Genomic DNA, 27,695 nt, shown 5'->3' with positions numbered 1-27,695 from the left:
TGACAACAACAACAAGTTGGATTGGGTCAATCACAGATCTCAGACAGACAACAGGCCACAGCACTCAGAGGGAGGGGAAGAACAGGACAGCATTGTAGGATGACATTGGCAACATGTGTCATTACATAGTAATGAGAAGATTAAAAGGTAATGAGAACAGAAGTGAAGTGAAGCATTATAAGACACATTCAGGAGATAAGAGATATTTCCTGAGAACATCCATCTCCCAGAGGTGGTCTATGCTCCATCACAACAACTGGTCAGTGTGACTGACTTTGAGTCTTCAGGAAGTCTACAAAAAAAATGTTTACTTTGGCCGCATCCTCATTGTCAAGATGCCACCACCACATCGCAAGAATAACATACCATAGCATCAACAATTTTTTTACAGTCTCAGTTGTTTTTTTGAATGTCTCTATTTAGACTCAGGATGCTGCTCTCCATTATTTCAACACAAAACAGTTTAGTGCAAATCAACAGGAAGTTTGTGACAATGCTCCGCAGAGGACCCCCCCCCCATTCCTCACAAAACCCTTTTTTTAGACCATACTGCCGAAGAATGGAAGAGATACAAGAGTGTGTGTGTTTGTGAGTGGTTAGACTCCTCAGCTAAAGAACCAGTCATGAGACCTACAATCATGCAGTCACGGGACTTATATTTGTGCATTTGCAGAACAACACCCCCAACATCTCCACTGAGATGGAGGAATATTGTGAAGTCTAGAATATGCTGCACACACACACATTACACAGTATAACCGACATACTTGAGAAGTGAACAGTGAGGGTGGTTGTGTAATGGGCTTACTAGGGCGCTTTGTGAGATTTGAGGAAGGAATTCAAATCATTCATAAAATGTATCCAAGCCTCTTAGGGATGTGCGTGCTTGAACAGCTCTCTCTATGTCTCTTATCGTTATTCTACGACCTGCTTGGCTATCCGTGACACTCTCAGAGGTCAGAGGAGGGACAGGTCATGAAAATTAGGTCTCAGTTCAGCAAACTCCCATCTATGACCATGATAAAAAAAACAGCCCAGTCAGAGTATCTCAGCCTCCCCTGCTAGGGGCCTTGACCTTTGGGTCAACAGATACAGAGTGCCCCTTCATGCATTGGGGGCATGAGCCAAAGTGTGGCGGGCCACTCTCGGACGAAGACCACTTTGGCTCTTACATCTCTATTCATATCTCCATAATAGCATATGATTTCACCCTGCCTCTATGTGAGAGAGAGCTGTTGGTCAGGCTGGTCTCAGCAGGCATTCCAGTGTGTGAGACAGACAGTGTTAGGCTGTCAGGCCTTATGAGCAGCAGAAGACTGGGGGCTTTGTCTCTGTGGCCCAGGGTATTTATAGGAGTGTGCCATGTGCACAGCTGTGAGAGGGGTCTTAATCCCAGACCTACTCGATGAATCCTCGACGATAGCCACCAAAATACTGTACCTCAAAATATGTACAACTATCAGAATTGGCCTACCATGTGCAGTGGCTTTTGGTGAATATTATATAAGTAAGGACCCAGTTTTTCCAAGTCGGGTAACGTGTTCAGGAGAAGAAGAACAAAAAAAATCAGGGCCCCAGTTACACAGACTGTCATGGTAAGATTCAGAAGGAAATACCTTTTCATGCCCGACAGAATTCTACACGGTAACATTCTGCAGTAGATCACACTCTGTATACATTCCTAAATCAACAAGCACTATAATGTTTATCCAAAGCCCTCATCCTGTGAGACATCCCTTGTCCACTTTTACATTCAAGTTGAATTCGAGTCCACTCCAACTTTGATGTGTTTTTACATACATGTGTCTTGATGTGTCCCAAGTGAGTGTGAACTTCTCTCAGCGCTCAGTGCATAGGTGGAGACCTTTGAGTTAAGCTTCTATTATTTGGACAAGGAGAACATGAATCACATATTTATTCTAATGGGACTTATGGTGCACTCTAAAAAAGACCTAACCGATACATTTGGATTTGAAAGGACAGCAGGTGCAGGCACTTAACTGAAAAATGTAAAGATCTGAATTTAAGGTACCGTTTGTCCCTTGTGTGATCTAAATTGATATTGTTCTATGAAGTTACCATCTATCTTTTCACATGTGGAAATCTTTCTAAAAACACAAAACGGACACAATTCTATGAATATCAGTCATCATAGAGGTAGGATTATGTGGGCTATAAGAATATGTTGAAGGCTAGCTGTATTGGGTGGAGATGACTGAACTGCTCACTTTTGTGTCTGCAGGTATACAGACGAGGAGGCATACAAAGGTATGTCAATTGGTGTTGGTATATTATGCAGATCACATTTACCATCCTCCTCCCTTACCTCTTCAATGAATATCCCATAGGCTTCTTTCTACATTGTGGACAAGGTATGTGTCTGAAAACCATTATCAAAACAGTTTTTTTCATTCACATTCACCACAAAAACCAAGGTATGAATTCTGTGCATGTTTTGTTAATCACACACCCTCCCTACACCTCAGGAAACCTGTTAGATCACCACGCACTGCAAAATCCTTCTGGCTATGGATACAGAGAACATCAACACATTTAACATCAACATACCAGAGGATATACCCATTGGACTTGTGGCTCTGCTGGGAGGTTACCTCATATTTGGATTTATTTTTTCAGCTTTCCCACTAAAATCATAAGAAACACTGACAACTAAAATGTTATGTTTATTGTTGTTATTGTCATGCATATTATTATTATTATTATTACTATTATTATTAATAGTAATGATAATAATAATAATTAATAATAATGATAATAATAATAGGGAGGGTAGTTAAGATAAAAATTAGCCCCAAAAGGTTCTTCAAAAAGATCTTCGAGGATCCATTAAAAGGGTTCTTCGAAGAACTTATAGGGTTCCCCCACAGTTTCAATTTTAAGGACCCCTAACGGATACTCCAGGAACCTTTTATTTGATTGTTTTGTTATTAATGTTATTGACTGGGCCTCTCAAAAACAATATCATTGGTCACGCACACATATTTTACAGATGTTATCACAGGTGCAGCGAAATGCTTATGTTTCTAGCTCCAACAGTGTGGTAACAACTAACAATACACACATCTCAAAACATTCAAAGAAAGGAATTAAGAAATATCAGAACGAGCAATGTCAGAGTCAGGAATATAAATATCTATGTATTTAGGTGGTGTGTATGGACAGTATGGACAGTATATGAATAGAAAAGGTGAGTAAAGCAGTAGTTATATAGCATGGTGTGTATAGACAGTATGGACAGTATATGAATAGAAAAGGTGAGTACAGCAGTAGTTATATAGCATGGTGTGTATAGACATTATGGACAGTATATGAATAGAAAAGGTGAGTACAGCAGTAGTGACAGTACCTTCAAAAGGTATCCACACCCCTTGACTTTTTCCACATTTTGTTGTGTTACAGCCTGAATTTTAAATGGGTTCAATTGAGATAATGTCAAAGTGGAATTATGTTTTTAGAAATGTTTACAAATTAATTTAAAAAAAAAGGCTATATTAGTTCAGGAGTAAACATGTGCTTAACAAGTAACATAATGTTGCATGGACTCACTCTGTGTGCAACAATAGTGTTTAACATGATTTGTGAATGTCTACCTCATCTCTGTACCCCACACATACAATTATCTGTAAGATCCCTCAGTCGAGCAGTGAATTTCCAACAAAGATTCAACCACAAAGACCAGGGATGTTTTCCAATGCCTCACAAAGGGCACCTATTGCAGATATTGAAAATCCCTTTGAGCATGGTGAAGTTAATAATTACACTTTGGATGGTGTATCAATACAACCAGTCACTACAAAGATAAAGGCGTCCTTCCTAACTCAGTTGCCGGAAAGGAAGGAAACCGCTCAGGGATTTCACCATGAGGCCAATGGTGACTTTAAAACAGTCAGAGTTTTAATGGCTGTGATAAGAGAAAAGTGAGGATGGATCAACAACATTGTAGTTACATCACAATACTAACCTAAATGACAGTGAAAAGAAGGAAGCCTGTACAGAATAAAATATTTGAAAACGTGCACCCTGCTTGCAACTAGGCACTAAAGTAAAACTGAAAAAAAAAAAAAGGAAAATAAATTAACTTTATGTCCTGAATACAAAGCATTATGTTTGGGGAAAATCCAACACAACACTGAGTACCGCTCTTCATATTTTCAAGCATGGTGGTGGCTGCATCACGTTATGGTTGTCATCGGAAAGGACTAGGGAGTTTTTTATACAAATAAATACAAATAAACAGAACAGAGTTAAGCACAGGCCAAATCCTAGAGGAAAACCTGGTTCAGTCTGCTTTCCAACAGACACTGGGAGACAAATTCACCTTTCAGCAAGACAAAAACATAAAACACAAGGCCAAGTATACACTGGAGTCGGTTACCAAGACGACATTGAATGTTCCTAGTGTCCTAGTTACAGTTTGGACTTAAATTTACTTGAAAATCTATGGCAAGACTTGAAAATGGCTGTCTAGCAATGACCAGCAACCAACTTGACAGAGCTTAAATAATTTTGAAAAGAATAATGGCCAAATATTGTACAATCCAGGTGTCACTCCCTGACCTGAGAGAGCCTTTTTATGTCTCTACTTTGGTTTGGTCAGGGTGTGATTTGGGTGGGCATTCTATGTTTTGTTTTCTATGTTTCTTTATTTCTATGTTTTGGCCGGGTATGGTTCTCAATCAGGGACAGCTGTCTATCGTTGTCTCTGATTGGGAATCATACTTAGGTAGCCCTTTTCCCCCTCCTTCAGTGTGGGTAGTTATCTTTGTTAGTGGCGCTATAGCCCTGTAAGCTTCACGGTTGTTTTGTTGGGGACATTTGAAATAAAAAGGAAAATGTACGCTCACAACGCTGCACTTTGGTCCACTTCTTTCGACGGCCGTGACACCAGGTTTGCAAAGCTCTTAGAGACTTACCCAGGAAGACGCACAGTTGTAATCACTGCCAAAGGTGATTCTAACATGTATGGACTCAGGGGTGTGAAAACTTATGTAAATGAGATATTTCTGGATTTCAAAAAAAAATCTAAACATGTTTTCACTTTGTCATTATGGGCTATTGTGTGTAGATGGCTAAACAAATATCTATTTAATCAATTTTGCATTCAGGCTGTAAGACAACAAACTGTGGAATAATTTAGGTATTAATAATTTCTAGAGTATACCAAACATTAGGAACACTGTAAAACTGGCAGGGTACATGCGCCCGGCCCGCCACAGGAGTAACTAGATCACGGTGGGACAAGGACATCCTGACCGGCCAAACCCTCCCCTAACCCGGATGACGTTGGGCCAATTGTGCACCGCCTCATGGGTCTCCCAGTCGCAGCCAGCTGCGACACAGCCAGGGATCGAACCCGGGTCTGTAGTGACGCCTCAAGCACTGCGATGCAATGCCTTAGACCGATGCACCACTCAGGTCATTTTGGATACACTTGTACAGTATGTGTTAGTGGGGCACATATCTTTCTTGTGTTATTATATAAAACAACGGTTGTTGTGTACGGCTACATTTCAGATATGTTTGAACCTTTGTTTTATTAGGGCTCTAGTTAAATTTTAAATGTCCCTTCAGGCATGTCATCCTGGAGCCGGGCCTGAATGTACAGATGTAGGATCGTAATCTGAGCCAGTTTGCTACAGCAGAAAAAGAATCCTGCATCAACAGGAAATGTGAATTATTATGTAGATTATAATGAATTGCCATTTTTTTGCAAATCAAGGCTGACATTTTACAGTAGAAATTACAAACTTTAGAAGCCTTTTTGAACCTCAAATAGGGTACAAGTTTGCATTTCCCGCTGTGCAGGAAAATTCCTGCAACAACAGGATGATCAAATGAAGATATGGCATCTGTATTCCCTGTGAATCTGGTGAGGTTTTTGTTCCCATTTCAGATACATTTGTCATTCAAGTTGCTTGCCTTATTTCCTGTTAAACCATGTTAAAGTACCAGGCTTTGCCCTTTTTTAAAGTTTGCTGGTCTCTTGTGTTTATTATTATTTATAAACTAATCACAATTTTTTTTTTTGCATTTTGGGTAGACAACCGATAATGAAAATGAATTGTGTGGTCATCTTCACAAATCAAGCCTGTCCTCCATGAAAACAATACAATTTGTACTTCTCTTCGCAACCTAATGCTTCCACCCAACTCTCCTTGAACAATTGCATCTCTCTGAGAGGGCTATCCCTATGGTGCAATGCTCATATGAAGACTTTTCCTACAACCCCAAAACTTTGATGGCGAAATGGGCTAGTGACCAAAATATTGTGAAAACCCTAATAAAATAATACAATTATAAACCATTCCATGGCAGTCATACATTTTTCAATAAAAATATGAAAAAACATCTCTATATGTAGTGTGATTAGTAACATTTACCATTAAACCCAACTTTAAAATAACGGTTAAAAAAAATAAAAAAATATTACCATTGGAAAATACTACAGTGTGTGTTTGAGTCTTTTACCATAGAAGACCATTAGAGAACATAACATTGAAACCATTAGAACTGCTGTAGCCTAATGGTTTGCTTCTTCACCAGGAATGGTCTAAATAATCCAGACCTTTTTAAAGGGAATAAACCACACACACACACACAAAACTGAATTGCTTTCATGGAGGACATCACAAGACTCACAGGGAATACATTTATATAGTATGAAAAAGCAATACTCCAAGCCACAGCTCCATACTACTTGTCAGACATAGAGAACTGATACTATATACTGGTTGTTGGGGTGGGATTTGGCGAGGGTGTGGGGGGCCTGTGGGGGCCTTTTTTCTTCTTCATTTAATTGGATTCCTCATGTCTTATTCAATGATAGGAAGAAGTTTGGTCCAAATCGGATGTTTGGTACTATATTTATTGAATATTATATGAATCCTATAAATTAAAATGGCCGATTTGGGTGCAATCAATTAGCTTAATTTCTCAGAGATCAAATTATATTTGAACAAAATAATGTTTTAAACAATTTCAGCACAATCTGAGACGTGGATGTCGAAATCCTCTTTCTTGTGCTATTTGAGGTGGAACGACTCTGTGGGAACAGAATGTGGGCCAAGACTAAAGGCTCAAACACAAATGTGCAAAGACAGTACAGGGAATGTACTGTAGCTAGAACATACCATTGCAAAACACATTAGATATGCAACATGTACTGTAGGTCACTGAGCAATGTGTGTCTTTGTGCTATGGCTGCCTATTTTGTGAATGAGTAATTAAGAGGGAGAAAAATTAAAATAATTTCCATTCAGCTGTGCATGTAAACACACACACACACAGGCATGCTCGCACGCATGCACTCTCTCAAACACACACGCACCCGCGCACGCACGCACGCACGCACGCACGCACGCACGCACGCACGCACACACACACACACACACACACACACACACACACACAGCGGCTAGAAACAAACAGCATGCATGGTGATGAGTGTTCTTTCCTGGTGTTTGTTGGGTCACAAGACGGACTGACTTCCTGGATGCAGAGTAAGGTAGTTAGTTTTCACTCCAGTCATAAATAGTGATCCCAGAGGCCTGGCCTTCAACTAGCAGAGCACAGAGGACAGGAGGTAGTGAGAGGAAGGGAAAGGCTAGGAAACACTGATAAAGGTCAAGGTCCATGACAATGATGCTGAGTAGGGGGAGAGGTGGACAGGATTTATTATAACACAGAAGAGAAAAACCCACAACTGTTTTCTACTAACTAGTCTCGCCTTTTTCTATTCAAATTTGGATCAAGAAGTAATACCTTTGTATCTACATGGAGATAATAATGTTGTATTGTACTATGTGTAGGCTATTTGAAACTTTAATTGATTTTCTTTTCTAGTCATTAAACAAATTATTATAGTCCTCTGATAAAAAGAAATTAACATTTAGGAAATAAATCATTCATTTCTCCCTCCACCACAAAATACAGTGTATTGCTATGCGCAGAGAAGATGCAGAGGCAAGCCAACACAGCGCGCTTCCACATCACATACTCCAGCTCAGCTTCCCAAAGGGACTGTTAGCATTAGATTGCATCACCCCGATGAAACTAGATGAATGAATCCGTGTTAAACTCACACAGCATCTATGCACCGACTTTACATTACTGCGATATGACATAGCATAAATCAGACTAATCTATCACGTCAGTAACAGAGATATAGGGATAGAGATATGTCCAAACTTTCCTTCACTAGTTACCAATCGCTATAAATAGGACCGTTACTTACAGTTATCGCTACTGGTATCCATGTGTGCTTTCCAAGACGGTTTTTCTTTGACATTCATTGATTTTGGCCAAGTTTGCGCTGCATTACACGATGTATCCCCCATGCGTGTCGTAAAGTGACACAGAAATGCGAGTTCACCTCATCTGCTCGCGTTCACAGGGTCCTAAGCGAATATAGAGCGAAACCTATTGGCTGCTGTGCTACTACACATGATGACATCACCTTTGCACAATCAACACAGACATTTATCCACATGTAAACTGCATTTATTTAAATACGATATATACATCATTTATTGGGCAGTAGGTCTGACAGGGAAATAAATAATAAGCAGATTGCTTTGTATAGTTACAAAACGAAAACGTCAATGTAAAAGTCGCCCAAAGCTTTTATAGTTAATGTCGATGAGATGAGATTGTAAATTATGTGTACTGTTTGTACATTATTGACAGTATTGTTAGTATTGTAAATGTCTATGATATCTTGTGACAAACACACACACACACACACACACACACACACACACACACACACACACACACACACACACACACACACACACACACACACACAAACGAATCAATAAAACAAACAGCCATTACAAAGATGGCAGTAAGAGTAGTTATACTAGATGACTGCTAGTCAGTATGACTAATATTACAGTCTGATAAAGGCAGTGCTCCATACACTAACAATCAGAAGCAGTATTTCCTTTGACACAACCTCATAACAGACTATTCAAATCAAATTGAAAAGAAAAGAGACAGTTTTGCATGTATATACTAAGAAAGAAAACAATAGGGCCAGAAATAAAAGTGGAAACAAAAGCAAAACAAAATGGACAGAAATGAAGGGGGAAACAACAGGAAAACAAGGGACAGAAATAAAATGGGGAAACAACAGGATAACAAAAGGGACAAAAATAAAAAGGTAAACAACGGGAAAAGAAACAGGACAGAACGAAAAGGGACAGTTTTTAATGTATATAATGTACCAACAATATTGGATAATCTATTGGATAACTATGAGTCACCTCTTCAAAAACCAACAGGAGAATTCTTAGTTCTACTGTATGTACACTATAGTGTAAGCTTTAGCACAGCAACCCTGGTTATCATTTGGGACCGGCGTCAACAAAGACCAATCAGGACAATTCCATCAAATCAATTCCACTCCAACATCTACAAAATTCCCTCACCCCGATTCCTTCCTTCCTCACATTGTATTGTTAAGGGAAGATTCCGTTCAACTCCTTTGAGTTGTAATCTAATTCAGATCCATACCTCACCTGTTATCCAGACCTCTGGTCACCAATCCCTTCAATCCACTTTCTAAATATCTATTTAGAAGCAGTTCCGATTCCATGTTATTCATTTCTATCTCTATTCATTTTCTCCATCTCTATGTGTTGAGATAGAATCAGGTCATGTCTCCCCATGACAAGTCACTCACAGGTCAGCTGTTATCCTAAATACAATCCCAGCTCTAAATTACAATCCAATATCCATTTATAACATGATATTCCATTACTGTAAATGACATGTCCTTGGGTTCAATTGAAATTGAGAGTACTAAATAATCCAGAACTCCAATACGTACATTACATTGTTCAGATCCCTTTCATCAATTTAGTATAGCAAATCAATGAACGTTCAGTGCGAAGGCAAGAGCCTGGTCTCATACTCACACGGGAACCATTTCTGGAAACATGCATTCAGTCTGTTTATGCATTTTACAAAAATAACGAAAATCATCATTTCTTAACATAATATTACTTTGGCTTTTCAGTAAACATACAATATAATCCACTCATTTAATTCAACTGTAGGCTACCACAATATATCAATCTAGCCTTTCGCTCCGAGGTGAACCCTCGCTCTATAAAGAAATAAAAGTTTTAGTCTCAATGTTAAAAAACAAACAAAAAAAGGCGGTGAATGAAACAATGTATTTCGAGTAAAGAAAGCAAAGACAAGGCTAATCTGGTAGCACGTTCTGTTTGGACAGTTTGCTGGTGTTCTCTTTCCTGCTTGGCCATGTTTCAGAGCTTCCCAAACCTGCAACCTAGAAGAGGCTTCAAAGATGCTATAACCTCATGACACGACAGCCATAAACTATAGTTAAAACTCATAATAATAAAACAAAACTGAAAATACTGAAAGCATAGGCAGAACTAGCATGGTCTAGACCTCTCTGCAGATGTAGGTTTTCACGGACAGACATAGCTTGGGAGGAGTAGTAGTATGTTAGTCCTCTTTCGCCAGAGAGATATTATTGATGTATAGACTCAAGACGGGATGGGTTTCCATGACCCAGAGCATGTGATGGAACCATAGAACCGGAGAACCATGCTGGTTCTAGTTCGGGTTCTGCTGTGTCTCTGGCCAGTGTGGCGGACTATCCAGACTAGTTGTTAATGGCTCTCAGTGAGGACTTGGGCGTCTCTAACATTAAGCCCAGCAGGTTGCTACACTGAGCTTATACACGCCAGTCCTTTCAGAACAACCTGACTTGTTTCTTCAGCTCGTTTCTCTTCCACAGTGCCAGCCGGTCAAAGTCAGCCATAGTCATCCTAAACACCCGGTAGAACTCCTCAGGAGACAGGTGGCGCTGGCAGAGAGAGATTAAACACATACGTTAGTGTTTGTCGGAGTGACATAGTCAGAACCATCTCAGAAATAGAATACAACCGACTTTCTCCATAGTACGTAAAGTGAGAGGTTTGCATTACTTGCATGTTTACAAACCTGAGAGAAACTCACCTCTAGTCTGGCTCTGTCCACGTCATTGGGGGGCTGGTTGCGCCCCCTTACGGTGACTACCAACACGTCATATGGGTAGATCTGAGGAAGGAGTGGCGTACTGTGGTTATGAGCCAAACGTTCAACGTGTTTGGATTCTCACACCAGACGCAGACTAAGCAATGCCGCCCATCCTATTGCCAACGGCTCAAAGACGTTTGCCTGTGTCATACATTCATCTGTACTTCCTCTGAAGTACAGATGAATGACTTCCTTTCAGAGCCATAGCAGCAGATCAGTAGGACGACACTCTCACTGTTCCTTTCTTATTGGGCTCAATTTCCTCTTTTCTGTTCTAGAGTTCTCTACTGTCAGCTTATCTTTGGTTAAGTGGCGGTCAGTTTGTTACGGAATTTGCATAACATCTTACCTTGTATTCTGTAGAAAAAGAGAGAAAAAGAACTGATCAGCACATTTATACATATTCTCATTGGTTATGTATTTTGTATTCAAGTCATGACATTGAAAGGCAAACCCATTTTTGCTAACCTCTGATTCCCCAGTTCACTACATTGCTGCTGTCGTACTGGAAATAATCCGCACTCTGGGGCTGAAAGAGACAGACAACAAGTATAATTATTACCCAAAGCCCACATCAGGCCATAGCCACAAGTTATTGGTCTTGAGCTGATTTGGATCCACAGGGCCCATGTTCAACCCCCACACCCTGTGACAACCCCCCACCCCCCTCATTCGTCACACCCCCCACCCTCAGAGAACTCACCCTGTGCAGTCCGTTCCTGCCGTACCCAGGCAATGAGGATGACTTGGCGATGAAGGAATCTGGAAGTGAGCAAACACAAGCATCCCTGCCGTTCAGCCTGTGAGTTACAACACACCCACATACTGGGCCACAGCAGAACACTGCACACATCATTGGAAACACTCAGTGACGGATGGGGCAATTAGCATTTCTAACAGAGAACACATGCAGATGTGTATAAGAGACAGCAGGGGGCGCTAAGAGCAAACACAACGGCGAATCCCTGTCTTTCTCTCTGTCTTTTTCATTTACGGGCAATGACATTACAAAGAAATGTCAAAGCCTGTATCAAAAGCCATTATGCAGCAGAATATGTACTGTATCTTACATTTTTAATTCATTGATATTTTCAACCTCTACTATGCAACATGCATGATTTGTAATCCTTGAGTAAAAAACTATGAGCACAATTGATTTCATTAAAATGGCATTTGTTGTCATTGTGATGATCATTGTAATATACACAAATCAATCAATATCAGATGAGTGACATGGCTAAAGAGATCATCTTGCATACACTGATATAACTGTACTGTGCCCTTGTGATGACCCTCAGCGCTGTACAGACAGACAGACAGACAGACAGACAGACAGACAGACAGACAGACAGACAGACAGACAGACAGACAGACAGACAGACAGACAGACAGAGTCATATCACTCACCACTGCCTGCATTGTAGTGGGATCTGGTGGGAGCTGCAGAGAGAGCAATATATAGGTGGAGACAGATGGAGACAGAGAGAGAAAGAGAAAGACAGAGAGAGAGTGAGAGAAAGAGAGAGCGGGGGGAGAGAGGGAGGGGGGTTGACATGGTTAGATACAGCCTCTGCTTGTAGAGGTGCATGGTTAAGGGTTCTCATCTGGTCTCATAAAGATCCTATACCGGTTTCTCAACAGAATCTTAAAAGACCCTCCTGATACAATCAGTCTTGAATCCAGGGTCATGACAATGATGAAAGATACCAAACACATAGCAACTGCGGTTCTCAAGTTTGAGAAAAACAATGCTCTAGGAGCTATAGTATGACACAGCTTCTCGTGGATTACAGTGAGGATGGAGAGATGGAAGAGGTCTGTACGAACAATGCCAGACAACAATGCCACTGCTTGTTCTAGTAGGACTTAACACATATAACAAGGATAATAACAAGAACACAAGAGATATACAACAAGGAGGACTTAAATAAAAGTGGGTTCAGTGAGATGAATAACCATTTCATCTTCCAACAATATGTGTACTAACGTGTGTGTCCCAAATGGCTCCCTATTCCTTATTTACAGTACCAGTAAACATTTTAGAACACTTACTCATTCTAGGGTTTATCTTTATTTTGACTATTTTCTACATTGCAGAATAGTAGTGAAGACATCAAAACTATGAAATAACACTTATCCTCTGCAGCAGCGGTAACTGTGGGTCTTCCATTCCTGTGGCGGTCCTCATGAGAGCCAGTTTCATCATAGCGCTTGATGGTTTTTGAGATGACACTTGAAGAAACTTCCAAAGTTCTCGAACTTTTCCATATTGACTGACCTTCATGTCTTAAATAAATTATGGACTGTTGTTTCTCTTTGCTTAGTTGAGCTGTTCTTACCATAATATGGACTTGTTTTTTTTTAACCAAATAGGACTATCTTCTGTATACTATCTTCTGTATTGGCTCAAACACATTAAGAAGGAAAGAAATTCCACAAATTCCACTTTTAAGAAGGCACACCTGTTAATTGAAATGCATTCCAGGTGACTACCTCATGAAGCTGGTTGAGAGAATGCCAGGCGTGTGCAAAGCTGTCATCAAGGCAAAGGGTGGCTCAAATATAAAATATATTTTGATTTGTTTATCACTTTTTGGGTTACTACATGATTCCATATGTGTTATTTCATAGTTTTGATGTCTTCACTATTATTCTACAATGTAGAAAATAGTAAAAAATAAAGAAAAACCCTTGAATGAGTAGGTGTTCTAAAATGTTTGACCGGTAGTGTAGTGCATTACTTTTAACTATGGGCCCTGGTCAAAAGTACTGCACAATACAGGGAAAAGGGTGCCATTTGGGACGCTACCCAACAGTCAGGTTAAACACCCAAATCAATGGCTCCTTTAGAAAGCTTTCATGTGCATCACATTAGTCAGTGTGGCTGGCTGGTGCTGTTGCTGGTTGTGTTCTCACTTTCCCCAAAGAGAATGACAACATCCTTTAAACATGGCGGCAGCTTTAATGACTCATCAATAAAACAGGAAGAGGGACATAAGCCTTCAACTGGAGTGGGGCGGTGGGGGGGAGTCATATGTATGTACGCCCTGCAGTACACAACAAAACGCACATTCTCCCTCTCTCTCCTTCTCGCTCTCTCACTCTCGTTTCCACACCCTAACATGTAAACATACACTTCAAGTGATGAGTAAGGAGGAGATAGGAGAGAGGAGGCTCGATGTAAGTGTGCACATCCTTCATCAGAGCAGCCAGAAACGCATGGTTACCTATGACACAGTCTCAGTGTAACGGATGTGAAACGGCTAGCTAGTTAGCGGTGGTGCGCGCTAAATAGCGTTTCAATCGGTGACGTCACTTGCTCTGAGACCTTGAAGTAGTGGTTCCCCCAAGGGCTTTTCTGGGGCGATGGGTAACGATGCTTCGTGGGTGACTGTTGTTGATGTGTGCAGAGGGTCCCAGGTTCGCGCCCGGGTATGGGCGAGGGGACGGTCTAAAGTTATACTGTTACATCAGCTCTACGTGGATGTGGACTGATTGTCATCTCCAGCAGAGCACCGTTTCCTCCCTGCTCTGCTCTCTACCTGCCTGTGCGTTATCATTAGAGATGAGAGATGATAAACTGACATGATAGATGAATAGGGTCAGTTGGTCGCAGTGTATCAGATTTCTCTCCCGTGCTGGCTTCGTATGCAGTTTAATCATGGAGAGGGGCTGAAGGCCAAGGTGGTGTGTGTATATGTGTTGGGATGCGCAGCATTGTGCATGGCTTGCTACAGTGCTTAACAAATCACATAAAACGTTACATGGACACTTTTTGAATGACTAACCCTTCCTCTGTCCCCCGTAGATACAACATCTGTAAGGTCCCTCAGTCAAGTATTGAATTTCAAGCACAGATTCAACTACAAAGACCAGAGAGCTTTTCAAAAGCCTCATAAAGAAGGGCAGTGATTGGCAGATGGGTAACAATAAGAAATCCAACATGGACTATCTCTTGAATCATGGTCAAGTTAATAAATATGCTGTGGATTATATATTAAACCACCCAGACACAAAGTTGCAGTTGTCCTTCTGAACTAAGCTGCAGGACAGGAATGAAACTGCTCAGGGATGTTACCATGAGGCCAATGGTGATTGTAAAACAGCTACAGAATTGTTTTGATGGTAGAAAACTTAAGATGGCTCAACAACATTGTAGTGATTCCAAAATAATGACTAAAATGACTAAGTGAAAAGAAGAATACAAATACACAGAATAAAAATATTACAAAACATGCATCTTGTATGCAACATGGCACTAAATTAACACTGCAAAAAAAAACACAACAAAGGAATACACTTTTTTGGCCTAAATGCAAAGCTTTATGTTTGGGACAAATCACTGAGTAAAGTGCTTCCTTATTTTCAAGTATGGTGGTTGCTGCGTCATGGTATGGGTATGCTTGTCGTCGGCAACTACTGTGGAGTTTTTCAGGATAAAAAGGAAACGGGATGGAGCTAAGCACAGGCAAAATCCTAGAGGAAAACCTGGTTCAGTCAGCTTTCCACCAGACACTGGGAGACAAATGCACCTTTCAGCAGGACAATAACCTAAAACACAAGGCCAAATCTACACTGGAGTTGCTTACCAAGAAGACAGTGAATGTTACAGTTTTGACTTAAATATGCTTGAAAATCTATGTCTAGACATGATCCCCAACATCTTCACAGAGCTTGAAGAATTTAGAAAAGAATAATGGGAAAATATTGCACAATCCAGGTGTGAAAAGCTCTTTAAGACTTCCAAGAAGATCCAAGAAGACTCACAGCTGTAATCAGTGCCAAAGGTCTTTCTAACATGCATTGACTCAGGGAGCTGAGTACTTATGCAATGACTATTTTAGTTCTTTATTTTCTATTAATCTTCTTTTTTGTTGTTGCTGAACTTTGACAGTACAGAATACTTTGTGTAAATTGTTTAAAAAAAGGACAATTACATCAATTTGAATCCCATTTTGTAACACAATAAAATATGAAGAAATCCAAGGGGTCTGAATACTTTTGCAAGGCACCACACAGAATGTTCAATTACCTCTGTGTGTATCAAGGTGGGTATGTTTATGTGCTGCAACTTGAAGCTGGGGACTTTGTCTCTCCCTGACTAATTCATTAACAGCAGGAGAGGACACAGCAACACCTCTCTCTCTCTCTCTCTCTCTCTCTCTCTCTCTCTCTCTCTCTGTCTATCTCTCTCTCTCTCTCTGTCTGTCTGTTTGTACAGAGACAGATGCATTAATTCCCAAAGCCACAGGGATGGAAGATCTGACCACATATAAGGTATGGCAACCTGAGGGGGATCTCAATCACAACAACATAGCGCACTTAAATTTATACACAATCTTGACGTACAGGCATAACTTCCAGGTGGTACATAACATGGTGTCCATCCCAAAAAACAACCCATTCCCTATGTAGTGCACTACTATGGTCAAAAGCAGTGCACTATAGAGGGAATAGGGGGCCATTTGGGAGGCATATATTATATTTTTGGATCGCTGAGTCACTATGGAGCGGCTCCTCTCATAACAGCATTTGTCAGTCAGTCAGTCCATCAGAGGCTGGGATTTAACTGACTCATCTCCCATCTCTCTCTGGCTCAGACCCCTGGCACTCTGCCCTCCTCTCACCTCCACACTGCTGCCGAGGAGCTAGCTAAGGACGGACAGGCACACCTTCCCCATAGCTATTCATATAGCACCAGGATCCGGATGAGCAATGCACATGAGAGAACAGAGAAAACAACTGGCTTGTCAAATATTGAAATCTAGCCTCAATGCTATGTCAGTGTGGATAAAAGGACGACAGTGATGTTTATGGACTACGTCTTTATCAGATCTGTAATATAAGTGGATAATGGTGTTCTTACATCCGTTGACAGTGTTGTTGTAGCCCACGTTGTGCAGGGCCTCTTTGCTGCCGCTACGGGAGTTTCGGGCGCTGCCCCATGGGTCATTGTCATAGGAACCCGACCTAGCTTTCATCTCCTCCTTCAGAATCATACGGCCTATACCACCTTGGAGCTGGGGGGGGGGGGGGGGAGAGAGAGAGAGAGAGAGAGAGAGAGAGAGAGAGAGAGAGAGAGATGAAAGGAAAAGGAGAGAGGTGAATCAGACAAAGAAAGAGAGGATTATGGCCTGACCAGTGCAATATGAATAATGTCTGGGGCTGAAGCCCTGTTTAGCCCTGTTGACAACATTCATGAAATATTTACAGCCTTGTTTTTTACCACACAACAAACAAGCAATGTTGAGTAATGCTAGTCTCAGAGATATTTACTGAATCTTTCTGCATTTTAAATCTTTTAAAGAAATAAAACATTCTGAGAAATAAATAATATGAAATCAAATGTATATTTCTATGATTTCCTTTTTATTGGTCCACTCTTTTTCAGTCACAAATACAAATGAACAATATTTTGAATAGCATTTATTGTGTCATACTGACCCTGTTAAGACTTTGATTCCATCCATCCTCCTCTCCACCCGAGGAAAACCTCCGAGCACGAGTAGCTGAGATGAGAGAGAAAGAAAGAGAGCGAGATCAAGGACAGAGAGAGAAATCAACATTTCTAGCTAGGTTTCCATCCAATTGGCGACAGACTTTCATGTGAATATTAAAAAAATCTGCATAAAAACAATATACACATTTTCCCACCAGAGATGTGTTTCCATCAAACTGCGGATAAAAGGCTGTACGTGATGACATAATGCACAGAAAAATAACTTTTGCGATTAAATTCCCTTGTACCAAATAAAAAATACAAGTTAAATGGGTTTCCATCACATTTTCAACTCTACTGATGGTTTTGTCACAAAAAATGTTTACAAATAAGTTTTCATCTATATGTTTTGTAGCTGTCTATTTACCACCACAAACCGATGCTGGCACAAAGATGGCACTCAACGAGCTGTAAAAGGCCATAAGCAAACAAGAAAATGCTCACCCAGATGCGGCGCTCCTGGTGGCCGTTGACCTTAATGCAGGAAAACTGAAATCAGTTTTACCTCATTTCTACCAGCATGTCACCTGTGCAACTAGAAACGAAAAAACTCTAGATCACCTTTACTCCACATACAAAGACGCATACAAAGCTCTCCCTCACCCTCCATTTGGCAAATCTAACCATAACTATATTCTCCTGATTCCTGCTTACAAGCAAAAACTCAAACAGGAATTCCTGCAAGTGGTCAAATGAAGTGTACATATCCCAACCAGAAGCCATGGATTACAGGCAACATCCGCACTGAGCTAAAAGCTAGAGCTGACGCTTTTCCGGACACTTATAATAAATCCCGCTATGTCCTCCGACGAACCATCAAACAGGCAAAGCGTCAATACAGGACCAATATCGAATCCTACTACTCTGGCTCTGATGCACTCTGGCTCTGATGCTTGGAGGGTGTGGCAGGGTTTGCAAATGATCATGGATTACAAAGGGAAACCCAGCCGCGAGCTGTCGAGTGACACAAGCCTACCAGATGAGCTAAATACCCTCTATTGCGTGCTTCGAGGCTGTTCCGGATGACTGTGTGATTTCACTCTCCACAGCCAATGTGAGTAAGACCTTCAAACAGGTTAACGTTCACTAGGCCAGACGGATTACCAGGACAGGTACTCAGAGCATGCACTGACCAACTGGCAAGTGTCTTTCTTCACTGACATTTTCAACCTGTCCCTGACCAAGTCTGTAATACCTACTAACATGTTTCAAGCAGACCACCACGCGGTGCCAAAAAACACCAAGGTAACCTGTCTAAATGACTATCGCCCTGTAGCACTCAAATCTATAGTCATGAAATGATTGAATGGCTGGTCATGGCTCACATCAACACCATCATCCCAGGCACCCTAGACCCACTCCAATTCATATACCGCCCCAACAGATGACGCAATATTGCACTCCACACTGCCCTTTCCCACTTGGACAAAAGGAACACAACTGTGTGGCCGCGGATGACTCCAACACCATCATTAAGTTTGCAGACCACACAACGGTGGAAGGCCGGATCACCAACGACGATGAGACAGCCTACAGGGACAAGGTCAGAGACCTGGCAGTGTGGTGCCAGGACAGCAACCTCTCCCTCAACATCAGCACGACAAAGGAGCTGATCGTGGACTACAGGAAACGTAGGGCCGAGCACGCACCCTTCAAGTTCCTCTGTGTCCACATCACTAAGGAACTATCACGGTCCACACACATCAACACAGTCGTGAAGAGGGCACGACAACGCCTCTTCCACATAAGGAGGCTGAAAATATTTGTCATGGGCCCTCAGATCCTTACAAAGTTCTACAGCTGCGCCATTGAGGACATCTTGACGTGCTTCATCACTGCTTGGTATTGCAACTGTTTGGCATCCGACCGCAAGGCACTACAGAGGATAGAGAACCAACAGGACCCTGAACAGCTTCTACCCCCAAAATAGTTAACCAATAGCTACCCGGAATCTCTGCATTGACCTTTTTGGATCTCTTTTGACTCATCAAATACACTGCTGTTAATCACCAATTGGCAACCCATCCCTTATGGGATTAAGTGACACATAAACAAACATTACAATAATTCACAGTGGTAATTACATTATAATTCTTCTTCTGGTGTTCTCTGCATTGCACATTGGATAAAGAGTGACAAAATGTAAGGTAAAAACCAATACATAGTAGTAAATAAGGTTATCGAAACAATAATTATATCCCTAGAGCAGTAAAATAATATACATACATACATACATACATACATACATACATACACATTGTATATGTACACATACATAACATAGACATGTTAATAAATACAGAAAAAAAGACACAGAAGGCATTTCAACCCAGTCTGGCACAAAGAGAAGATTTATAATTTTCTGGAATTTTCCAAGCTGTTTAAAGGCAAGACAATTCAAGAAAATTATGTCATGGCTTTAGAAGCTTCTTAAAATTGACATCATTTGAGTCAATTGGAGGTGTAACTGTGGATGTATTTCAAGACATACCTTCAAACTCAGTGCCTCTTTGCTTGACATCATGGGAAAATCAAAAGAAATCAGCCAAGACCTCCGAAAAAAAGTTATGTTATTTTTCTATTACTCTGACATTTCATATTTTGTTTTTAAATAAAGTGGTGATCCTAACTGACCTAAGACAGGACATTTTTTACTAGGATTAAATTGTGAAAAACTGAGTTTAAATGTATTTGGCTAAGGTGTATGTAAACTTCTGACTTCAACTGTACACACGTGCCAATTACCACATAAGAGCAAAATATTTTTACAATCTAATTATAGGTAGCCCTTTTTCTTTTATTCCAGACATTATCTAAATATTCTGCAAACGGAAATACACAATGGACAAAAAAAACATTTCAGTTTCTCTTCATTACTCAGCTACATAATGCCAGGGTATATCTGGTGTGCTTTCTAGAATAAGAGCAAGCGTATATAAAGGATGAAAGGGCAATAGAGGTTAAAATTAGTGTCATTATCTATTTCTTCGAGGTCACAATAGTTGCATAGTCTTTCCACTTCCATATCACCACAATACACAAAGGCAATATCCCTGATCTTACCTGTGCACATAGCGATCTCTTCTTTTTAGGTAGGTTAAACATACAGTGCCTTGCGAAAGTATTCGGCCCCCTTGAACTTTGCGACCTTTTGCCACATTTCAGGCTTCAAACATAAAGATATAAAACTGTATTTTTTTGTGAAGAATCAACAACAAGTGGGACACAATCATGAAGTGGAACGACATTTATTGGATATTTCAAACTTTTTTAACAAATCAAAAACTGAAAAATTGGGCGTGCAAAATTATTCAGCCCCTTTAAGTTAATACTTTGTAGCGCCACCTTTTGCTGCGATTACAGCTGTAAGTCGCTTGGGGTATGTCTATCAGTTTTACACATCAAGAGACTGACATTTTTTCCCATTCCTCCTTGCAAAACAGCTCGAGCTCAGTGAGGTTGGATGGAGAGCATTTGTGAACAGCAGTTTTCAGTTCTTTCCACAGATTCTCGATTGGATTCAGGTCTGGATTTTGACTTGGCCATTCTAACACCTGGATATGTTTATTTTTGAACCATTCCATTGTAGATTTTGCTTTATGTTTTGGATCATTGTCTTGTTGGAAGACAAATCTCCGTCCCAGTCTCAGGTCTTTTGCAGACTCCATCAGGTTTTTTTCCAGATTGGTCCTGTATTTGGCTCCATCCATCTTCCCATCAATTTTAACCATCCTAACTGTCCCTGCTGAAGAAAAGCAGGCCCCACACCATGATGCTGCCACCACCATGTTTGACAGTGGGGATGGTGTGTTCAGGGTGATGAGCTGTGTTGCTTTTACGCCAAACATAACGTCTTGCATTGTTGCCAAAAAGTTCAATTTTGGTTTCATCTGACCAGAGCACCTTCTTCCACATGTTTGGTGTGTCTCCCAGGTGGCTTGTGGCAAACTTTAAACGACACTTTTTATGGATATCTTTAAGAAATGGCTTTCTTCTTGCCACTCTTCCATAAAGGCCAGATTTGTGCAATATACGACTGATTGTTGTCCTATGGACAGAGTCTCCCACCTCAGCTGTAGATCTCTGCAGTTCATCCAGAGTGATCATGGGCCTCTTGGCTGCATCTCTGATCACTCTTCTCCTTGTATGAGCTGAAAGTTTAGAGGGAAGGCCAGGTCTTGGTAGATTTGCAGTGGTCTGATACTCCTTCCATTTCAATATTATCGCTTGCACAGTGCTCCTTGGGATGTTTAAAGCTTGGGAAATCTTTTTGTTTTTCCAATCTGGCTTTAAACTTATTCACAACAGTATCTCGGACCTGTCTGGTGTGTTCCTTGTTCTTCATGATGCTCTCTGCGCTTTTAACGGACCTCTGAGACTATCACAGTGCAGGTGCATTTATACGGAGACTTGATTACACACAGGTGGATTGTATTTATCATCATTAGTCATTTAGGTCAACATTGGATCATTCAGAGATCCTCACTGAACTTCTGGAGAGAGTTTGCTGCACTGAAAGTAAAGGGGCTGAATAATTTTGCACGCCCAATTTTTCAGTTTTTGATTTGTTAAAAAAGTTTGAAATATCCAATAAATGTCGTTCCACTTCATGATTGTGTCCCACTTGTTGTTGATTCTTCACAAAAAAATACAGTTTTATATCTTTATGTTTGAAGCCTGAAATGTGGCAAAAGGTCGCAAAGTTCAAGGGGGCCGAATACTTTCGCAAGGCACTGTATATAAGAGGGTTCTAACATTGTATTTTCCATTTTAGTTCTCAGGGAACATATGTCCTTATAAAATTCTTCCTCAAAATTTGTCACATTTTTGTTACCTGAGAACCAACAAGCAAACCCCTTCTCCCACTACTTAAGTACCTGTGTAATATCAGAGTTCAGCCCCCCCCCCCCCCCCTGCTATTCCCTGACTTCCATTGAATTTTTTTAATGCGTTTTGGTCTTAACTTGTTTATTTGGCTCCAAAATGGTTGAGGATTTCTTGTCTGTATCTCCTCTAGGTGTAATAACTGCCCTCTCTGATATCTCTGTTTGAATACGCACAGTCTTTTATCAAACACTTGCTGTTTTTTCTTAAATTCCTTCCTAAAAATGTTCTCTTGTAGTCCTATCTTTACATACCCTTCAATATCAATAGTTTCTTGCCAACGTAAATGCATTTCATTTATTGAGATAATGTCTGGGTTTAAGGATTTTAGTATTGTAATTAGTCATTTATTGTTCAAGGTAGTCTATCCGTTAACATTCCAATGCGCTATTGAAATCGAATCTCGTAGGGGATAGGAAGCCCCTCAGTATGTAGTAGGTCTGTCAACCCCATGTCCTTGTCCACGTTGTCCCTCTGGTTGATCTCGTTTCATGACCCGTCCGCTTCCCATGACAAAATAGTCCTTTCCTCCTTGTATTTCTCTCAGCAGCATCTTGAAGTTCAGTTCTTTAAGGCGATCGGTGTGGGACTTGGCTGATCAAAGGAAGCCTGTTATAATCAGGATGGTCTCGCAGCTTTAGTTTTTTCCGTAACAGAGCCACTTTCTCCTCCACGGACCGGCACTCCACCTTCACAACCCCGGGACCTTTACCTCTCTCCCTCATCCTCTCAACTGCAGTCACCTCCGTTTCGAAGCCTAGGCCTACCGATATCAACTGGTTCACTTTGGAGATTAGGTCCTCGTTTTCATCAGCTGGCAGTCCTGCCACTATGACACGTCTGGGTGGCACTTTGTTTTGGCAGCGCCTATTCTCCCAGATTCTAGGAATTCTACATGGGTCTCCAGACGTCCAACTTCAAGAGAAATGTGACCTTGTAGCTGCTTGTTATTATTCTCCAGTTGAGTGAACAGAGCTGTATGATTATCCTAAAGGGCTTTCTCCAAAGACACACGTAAACTGTCAACTTTACCATTCATTCCTTTTTTAATACACAGCTTCATTTCTTCTTTCTTTTTTTCTTCTTCAATGTATAGCTACATTTATAGCTAGGCTAGCCAGATTACTCGCCAAACATTTCCCAACAAGTCTGTCAATTGACTGTCTTACACCCTCACAGGATTCAGACTTCAGCTGCCTCCATTTACAGGCTGATCTCTATGTTTTAAACTTTGAAAACGTTTAAATTAAAAACGTTTTGAAAGAGTTTGGTCCCATAAAGAAGCAGCAGCGTGTTTCACCGTGTACACTACCGTTCAAAAGTTTGAGGTCACTTAGAAATGTCCTTGTTTTTGAAAGAAAAACACGTTTTTTTTGTCCATTTGTCCAAATAACATCAAATTGATCAGAGATACAGTGTAGACATTGTTAATGTTGTAAATAACTATTGTAGCTGGAAACAGATGATTTTTAATGGAATATCTACATAGGCGTACAGAAGCTCATTATCAGCAACCATCACTCCTGTGTTCCAATGGCACGTTGTGTTAGCTAATCCAAGTTTATCATTTTAAAAGACTAATTGATCACTAGAAAACCCTTTTGCAATTATGTTAGCACAGCTGAAAACTGTTGTGCTAATTAAAGAAGACTAGTTGAGTATCTGGAGCATCAGCATTTGTGGGTTCGATTACAGGCTCAAAATGGCCAGAAACAAAGATCTTTCTTCTGAAACTCAGTTTATTCTTGTTCTGATAAATGAAGGCTATTCAGTGCGAGAAATGGCCAAGAAACTGAAGATCTCGTACAACGCTGTGTACTACTCCCTTCACAGACCAGCGCAAACTGTCTCCAACCAGAATAGAAAGAGGAGTGGAGGCCCCAGTGCACAACTGAGAAAGAGGAAAGAAGAAGTACATTAGAGTGTCTAGTTTGAGAAACAGATGCCTCACAAGACCTCAACTGGCAGCTTCATTAAATAGTACCCGCAAAACACCAGTCTCAACGTCAACAGTGTAGAGGCGACTCCGGGATGCTGGCCTTCTAGGCAGAGTTCCTCTGTCCAGTGTCTGTGTTCTTTTGCACATCTTAATCTTTTCATTGGCCAGTCTGAGATATGGCTTTTTCTTTGCAACTCTGCCTAGGAGGTCAGCATCCCGGAGTCGCCTCTTCACTGTTGACATTGAGACTGGTGTTTTGCGAGTACTATTTAATGAAGCTGCCAATTGAGGACTTGTGAGGCGTCTGTTTCTCAAACTAGACACTCTAATGTACTTGAACGGTAGTGTATATATCTACCTCGACTCAATACTGGTACCCCGTGTATACAATACCTTCGGAAAGTATTCAGACCCCTTGACTTTTTCCACAATTTTTTATGTTACAGCCTTATTCTAAAATTGCTATAAAAAATACACACATTACCCCATAATGACAAAGCGAAAGCAGTTATTATTTTTTTAATATATATTTTTTTTAATAAAAAATTGAAATACCTTATTTACATAAGTATTGAGACCCTTTGCTATGTGACTAGAAATTGAGCTCAGGTGCATCCAGTTTCCATTTATTATTATTGAGATGTTTCTTCAACTTAATTGGAGTCCACCTGCGGTGGTTGGACATGATTTGGAAAGGCTGTCTATATAAGGTCTCGCAGTTGACAGTGCATGTCAGAGCAGAAACCAAGCCATGAGGTCGAAGGAATTGTCCGTAGAGATCGAAACAGGATTGTGTCGAGGCACAGATCTGGGGAAGGGTACTGACTGTCTGCAGCATTGAAGATCCCCAAGAACACAGTGGCCTCCATCATTCTGAAATGGACAAGTTTGGAACCACCAAGACTCTTCCTAGAGCTGGCCGCCTAGCCAAACTGAGCAATCTAGGAGTAGGGCCTTAGTCAGGGAGGGGATCAAGAACCCGATGGTTACTCTGACAGAGCTCTAGAGTTCCTCTGTGGAGATGGGAGAACCTTCCAGAAGGACAACCATCTCTGCAGAACTCAAACAATCAGTCCTTTATGATAGATTAGCCAGACGGAAGCCACTCCTCAGTAAAATACACATGACATCGCGCTTGGAGTTTGCCAAAAGGCACCTAAAGGACTCTCAGACCATGAGAAACAAGATTCTCTGGTCTGATGAAACCAAGATTGAACTCTTTGGCCTGAATGCCAGGAAGCCTGGCACCATCCCTATGGTGAAGAATGATGGTGGCAGCATCATGTTGTGGGGACGTTTTTCAGTGGCAGGGACTGGGAGACTAGTCAGGATCGAGGCAAAGATGAAAGGAGCAAAGTATAGAGAGATCCTTGATGAAAACCTTCTCCAGAGTGCTCAGGACCTCAGACTGGGACAAAGGTTTGCCTTCCAACAGGACAGCGACCCTAAGCACACAGCCAAGACAACACAGGAGTGGCTTCGGGACAAGTTTCTGAATGTCCTTGAGTGGTCCAGCCAGAGCCCGGACTTGAACCCGATTGAACATCTATGGAGAGACCTGAAAATAGCTGTGCAGCAACGCTCCCCAACCAACCTGACAGAGCTTGAGAGGAATGGGGAAAAACTCCCCAAATACAGGTGTGCCAACCTTGTAACGTCATATCCAAGAAGACTCAAGGCTGTAATCACTGCCAAAAGGTGCTTCAACAAAGTACTGGGTAAAAGGTCTGAATACTTATGTAAATGTAATATTTCAGATAAACCCGTTTTTGCTTTGTCATTATGGGGTATTGTGTGTAGATTGATGAGGGAAAAATGTTGATTTTAGAATAAGGCTGCAACGTAAATGTGGAAAGAGTCAAGGGGTCTGAATACTTTCCGAATGTACTGTATAGCCAAGTTATCGTTACTCATTGTGTATTTATGTTGTGTTATTACTCAAATGTTTCTACTATTTAAAAAAAAAAATGTATCTCTCTGTATTGTTGACAAGGGCCGTAAGTAAACATTTCTCTGTTAGTCTACACCCGTTGTTTATGAAGCATGTGACAAATGAAATTTGATTTGTTATATAGTGATTGTGCCCACTCTGGTCTTGACACGTGTGCTCTAGCCAACAGCTCACAGACATAGCCTACATGATGAGATTATTATGGACAAAAGAGATTATTTTTACTTGTCAAACAGCAGCCAAGCATCAATCATCATGTCACCCTCAATATTTATTGGAAAGGAGCATCAAACTCATCACCATGCACATTCACCACCCTGTGATGTTCATCATAATTTATTTCAGCTGTGGTATAATAAACTGCCAGCTTTCCTGAGTCGTAGTGGGGACAACATGTCATCAGGTGATTCCAATTCTACTTCAATTGGAAGGTTATTATCTCAATATTTGATCAGAAAGGTTTTCCCACTGCCATTTCTCACAGTATTCATCTTACACATGAATTTTATCGACAAATTAGCTGTCTCCATCAGGCCTGTCGTGAATTTTTTTCTATCCGATGTACATTAAAAAAGTTGGATGGAAACCTGGTTACTGTAAGACATAGAGTTGAGAGTTGAAATGACACGGGAAATCTATGACCAAGACGTGCTCTCTTTAAATATCTAACAACTTGATCGATATACATCCAGTCAATTTCTCAATAACCCATTTAGCCAACAGTGAGTGCTCTTGGTCCTCTGGAAGCAGTACCTTTGGGAGAGGGGGTGTAGGGGTAGTAGTTAGACTGCTGGTGGTAGTGGTCAGGAGAATACGAGTCGGGAAACTGGGAGGTCTGGAGGATGTCCTCGCTGGTTTTACTCTTCGTGGCTGGGTAGTCAGAATCACCTGTAGGGAGAGAACACGATGAGGTGAAAGCACACACACACACACACACACACACACACACACACACACACACACACACACACACACACACACACACACACACACACACACACACACACACACACACACACACACACACACACACACACACACACACACACACACACACACACACACACACACACACACACACACACACACACACACACACCCTCGATGACAGCCTGCCTGAGAGAGAACAGGATTCCTCTCCCAGTAATGACTGTGTCTAGCCTGTTTCTTTAGGTCTTGCAGTAATGCAGACCGAGTGAGGCAGTCAGAGATGTGGTGGGAAGGCAGGCAGTCTAGTTAGTCTCTAAGAGGAGTGACAAAAGACCACTCAGGTTAATGAGCTAATTATTACACAGCAAGATGACTCTCAAGGCCATGGACGACAGAGGGAAAGACAGAGCGAGGGG

The 27,695-nt window shown here is 41.1% G+C and overlaps 2 protein-coding genes across 2 annotated transcripts in view; both read right to left on the bottom strand.

Annotated features, from left to right (window-relative positions):
* Positions 1-8,448, bottom strand: part of LOC139420836 (actin filament-associated protein 1-like 1) — a 36,619-nt gene extending 28,171 nt beyond the window's left edge. The window contains exon 1 of the mRNA XM_071171178.1: positions 8,255-8,448. Within this exon, the coding sequence (XP_071027279.1) occupies positions 8,255-8,357 (103 nt within the window). The 5' untranslated portion in view covers positions 8,358-8,448. The remainder of the gene's footprint in view (positions 1-8,254) is intronic.
* Positions 8,449-10,602: 2,154 nt separating this feature from the next.
* Positions 10,603-27,695, bottom strand: part of LOC139420835 (actin-binding LIM protein 3-like) — a 130,269-nt gene continuing 113,176 nt past the window's right edge. The window contains exons 15-23 of the mRNA XM_071171176.1: positions 27,103-27,237; positions 17,521-17,585; positions 16,943-17,096; positions 12,484-12,516; positions 11,780-11,838; positions 11,545-11,605; positions 11,426-11,433; positions 11,017-11,097; positions 10,603-10,864 (exon numbers count right to left, since the gene is read on the bottom strand). Coding sequence (XP_071027277.1) covers positions 10,751-10,864; positions 11,017-11,097; positions 11,426-11,433; positions 11,545-11,605; positions 11,780-11,838; positions 12,484-12,516; positions 16,943-17,096; positions 17,521-17,585; positions 27,103-27,237 — 710 coding nt within the window. The 3' untranslated portion in view covers positions 10,603-10,750. The remainder of the gene's footprint in view (positions 10,865-11,016; positions 11,098-11,425; positions 11,434-11,544; positions 11,606-11,779; positions 11,839-12,483; positions 12,517-16,942; positions 17,097-17,520; positions 17,586-27,102; positions 27,238-27,695) is intronic.

Source organism: Oncorhynchus clarkii, chromosome 12 (genome assembly GCF_045791955.1).
Source record: "Oncorhynchus clarkii lewisi isolate Uvic-CL-2024 chromosome 12, UVic_Ocla_1.0, whole genome shotgun sequence".
In the NCBI taxonomy this organism is placed as follows: Eukaryota; Metazoa; Chordata; class Actinopteri; order Salmoniformes; family Salmonidae; genus Oncorhynchus; species Oncorhynchus clarkii.
The sequence above is the reverse complement of the archived record's forward strand: the minus strand, read 5'-3'. Positions and strand labels throughout refer to the sequence as shown.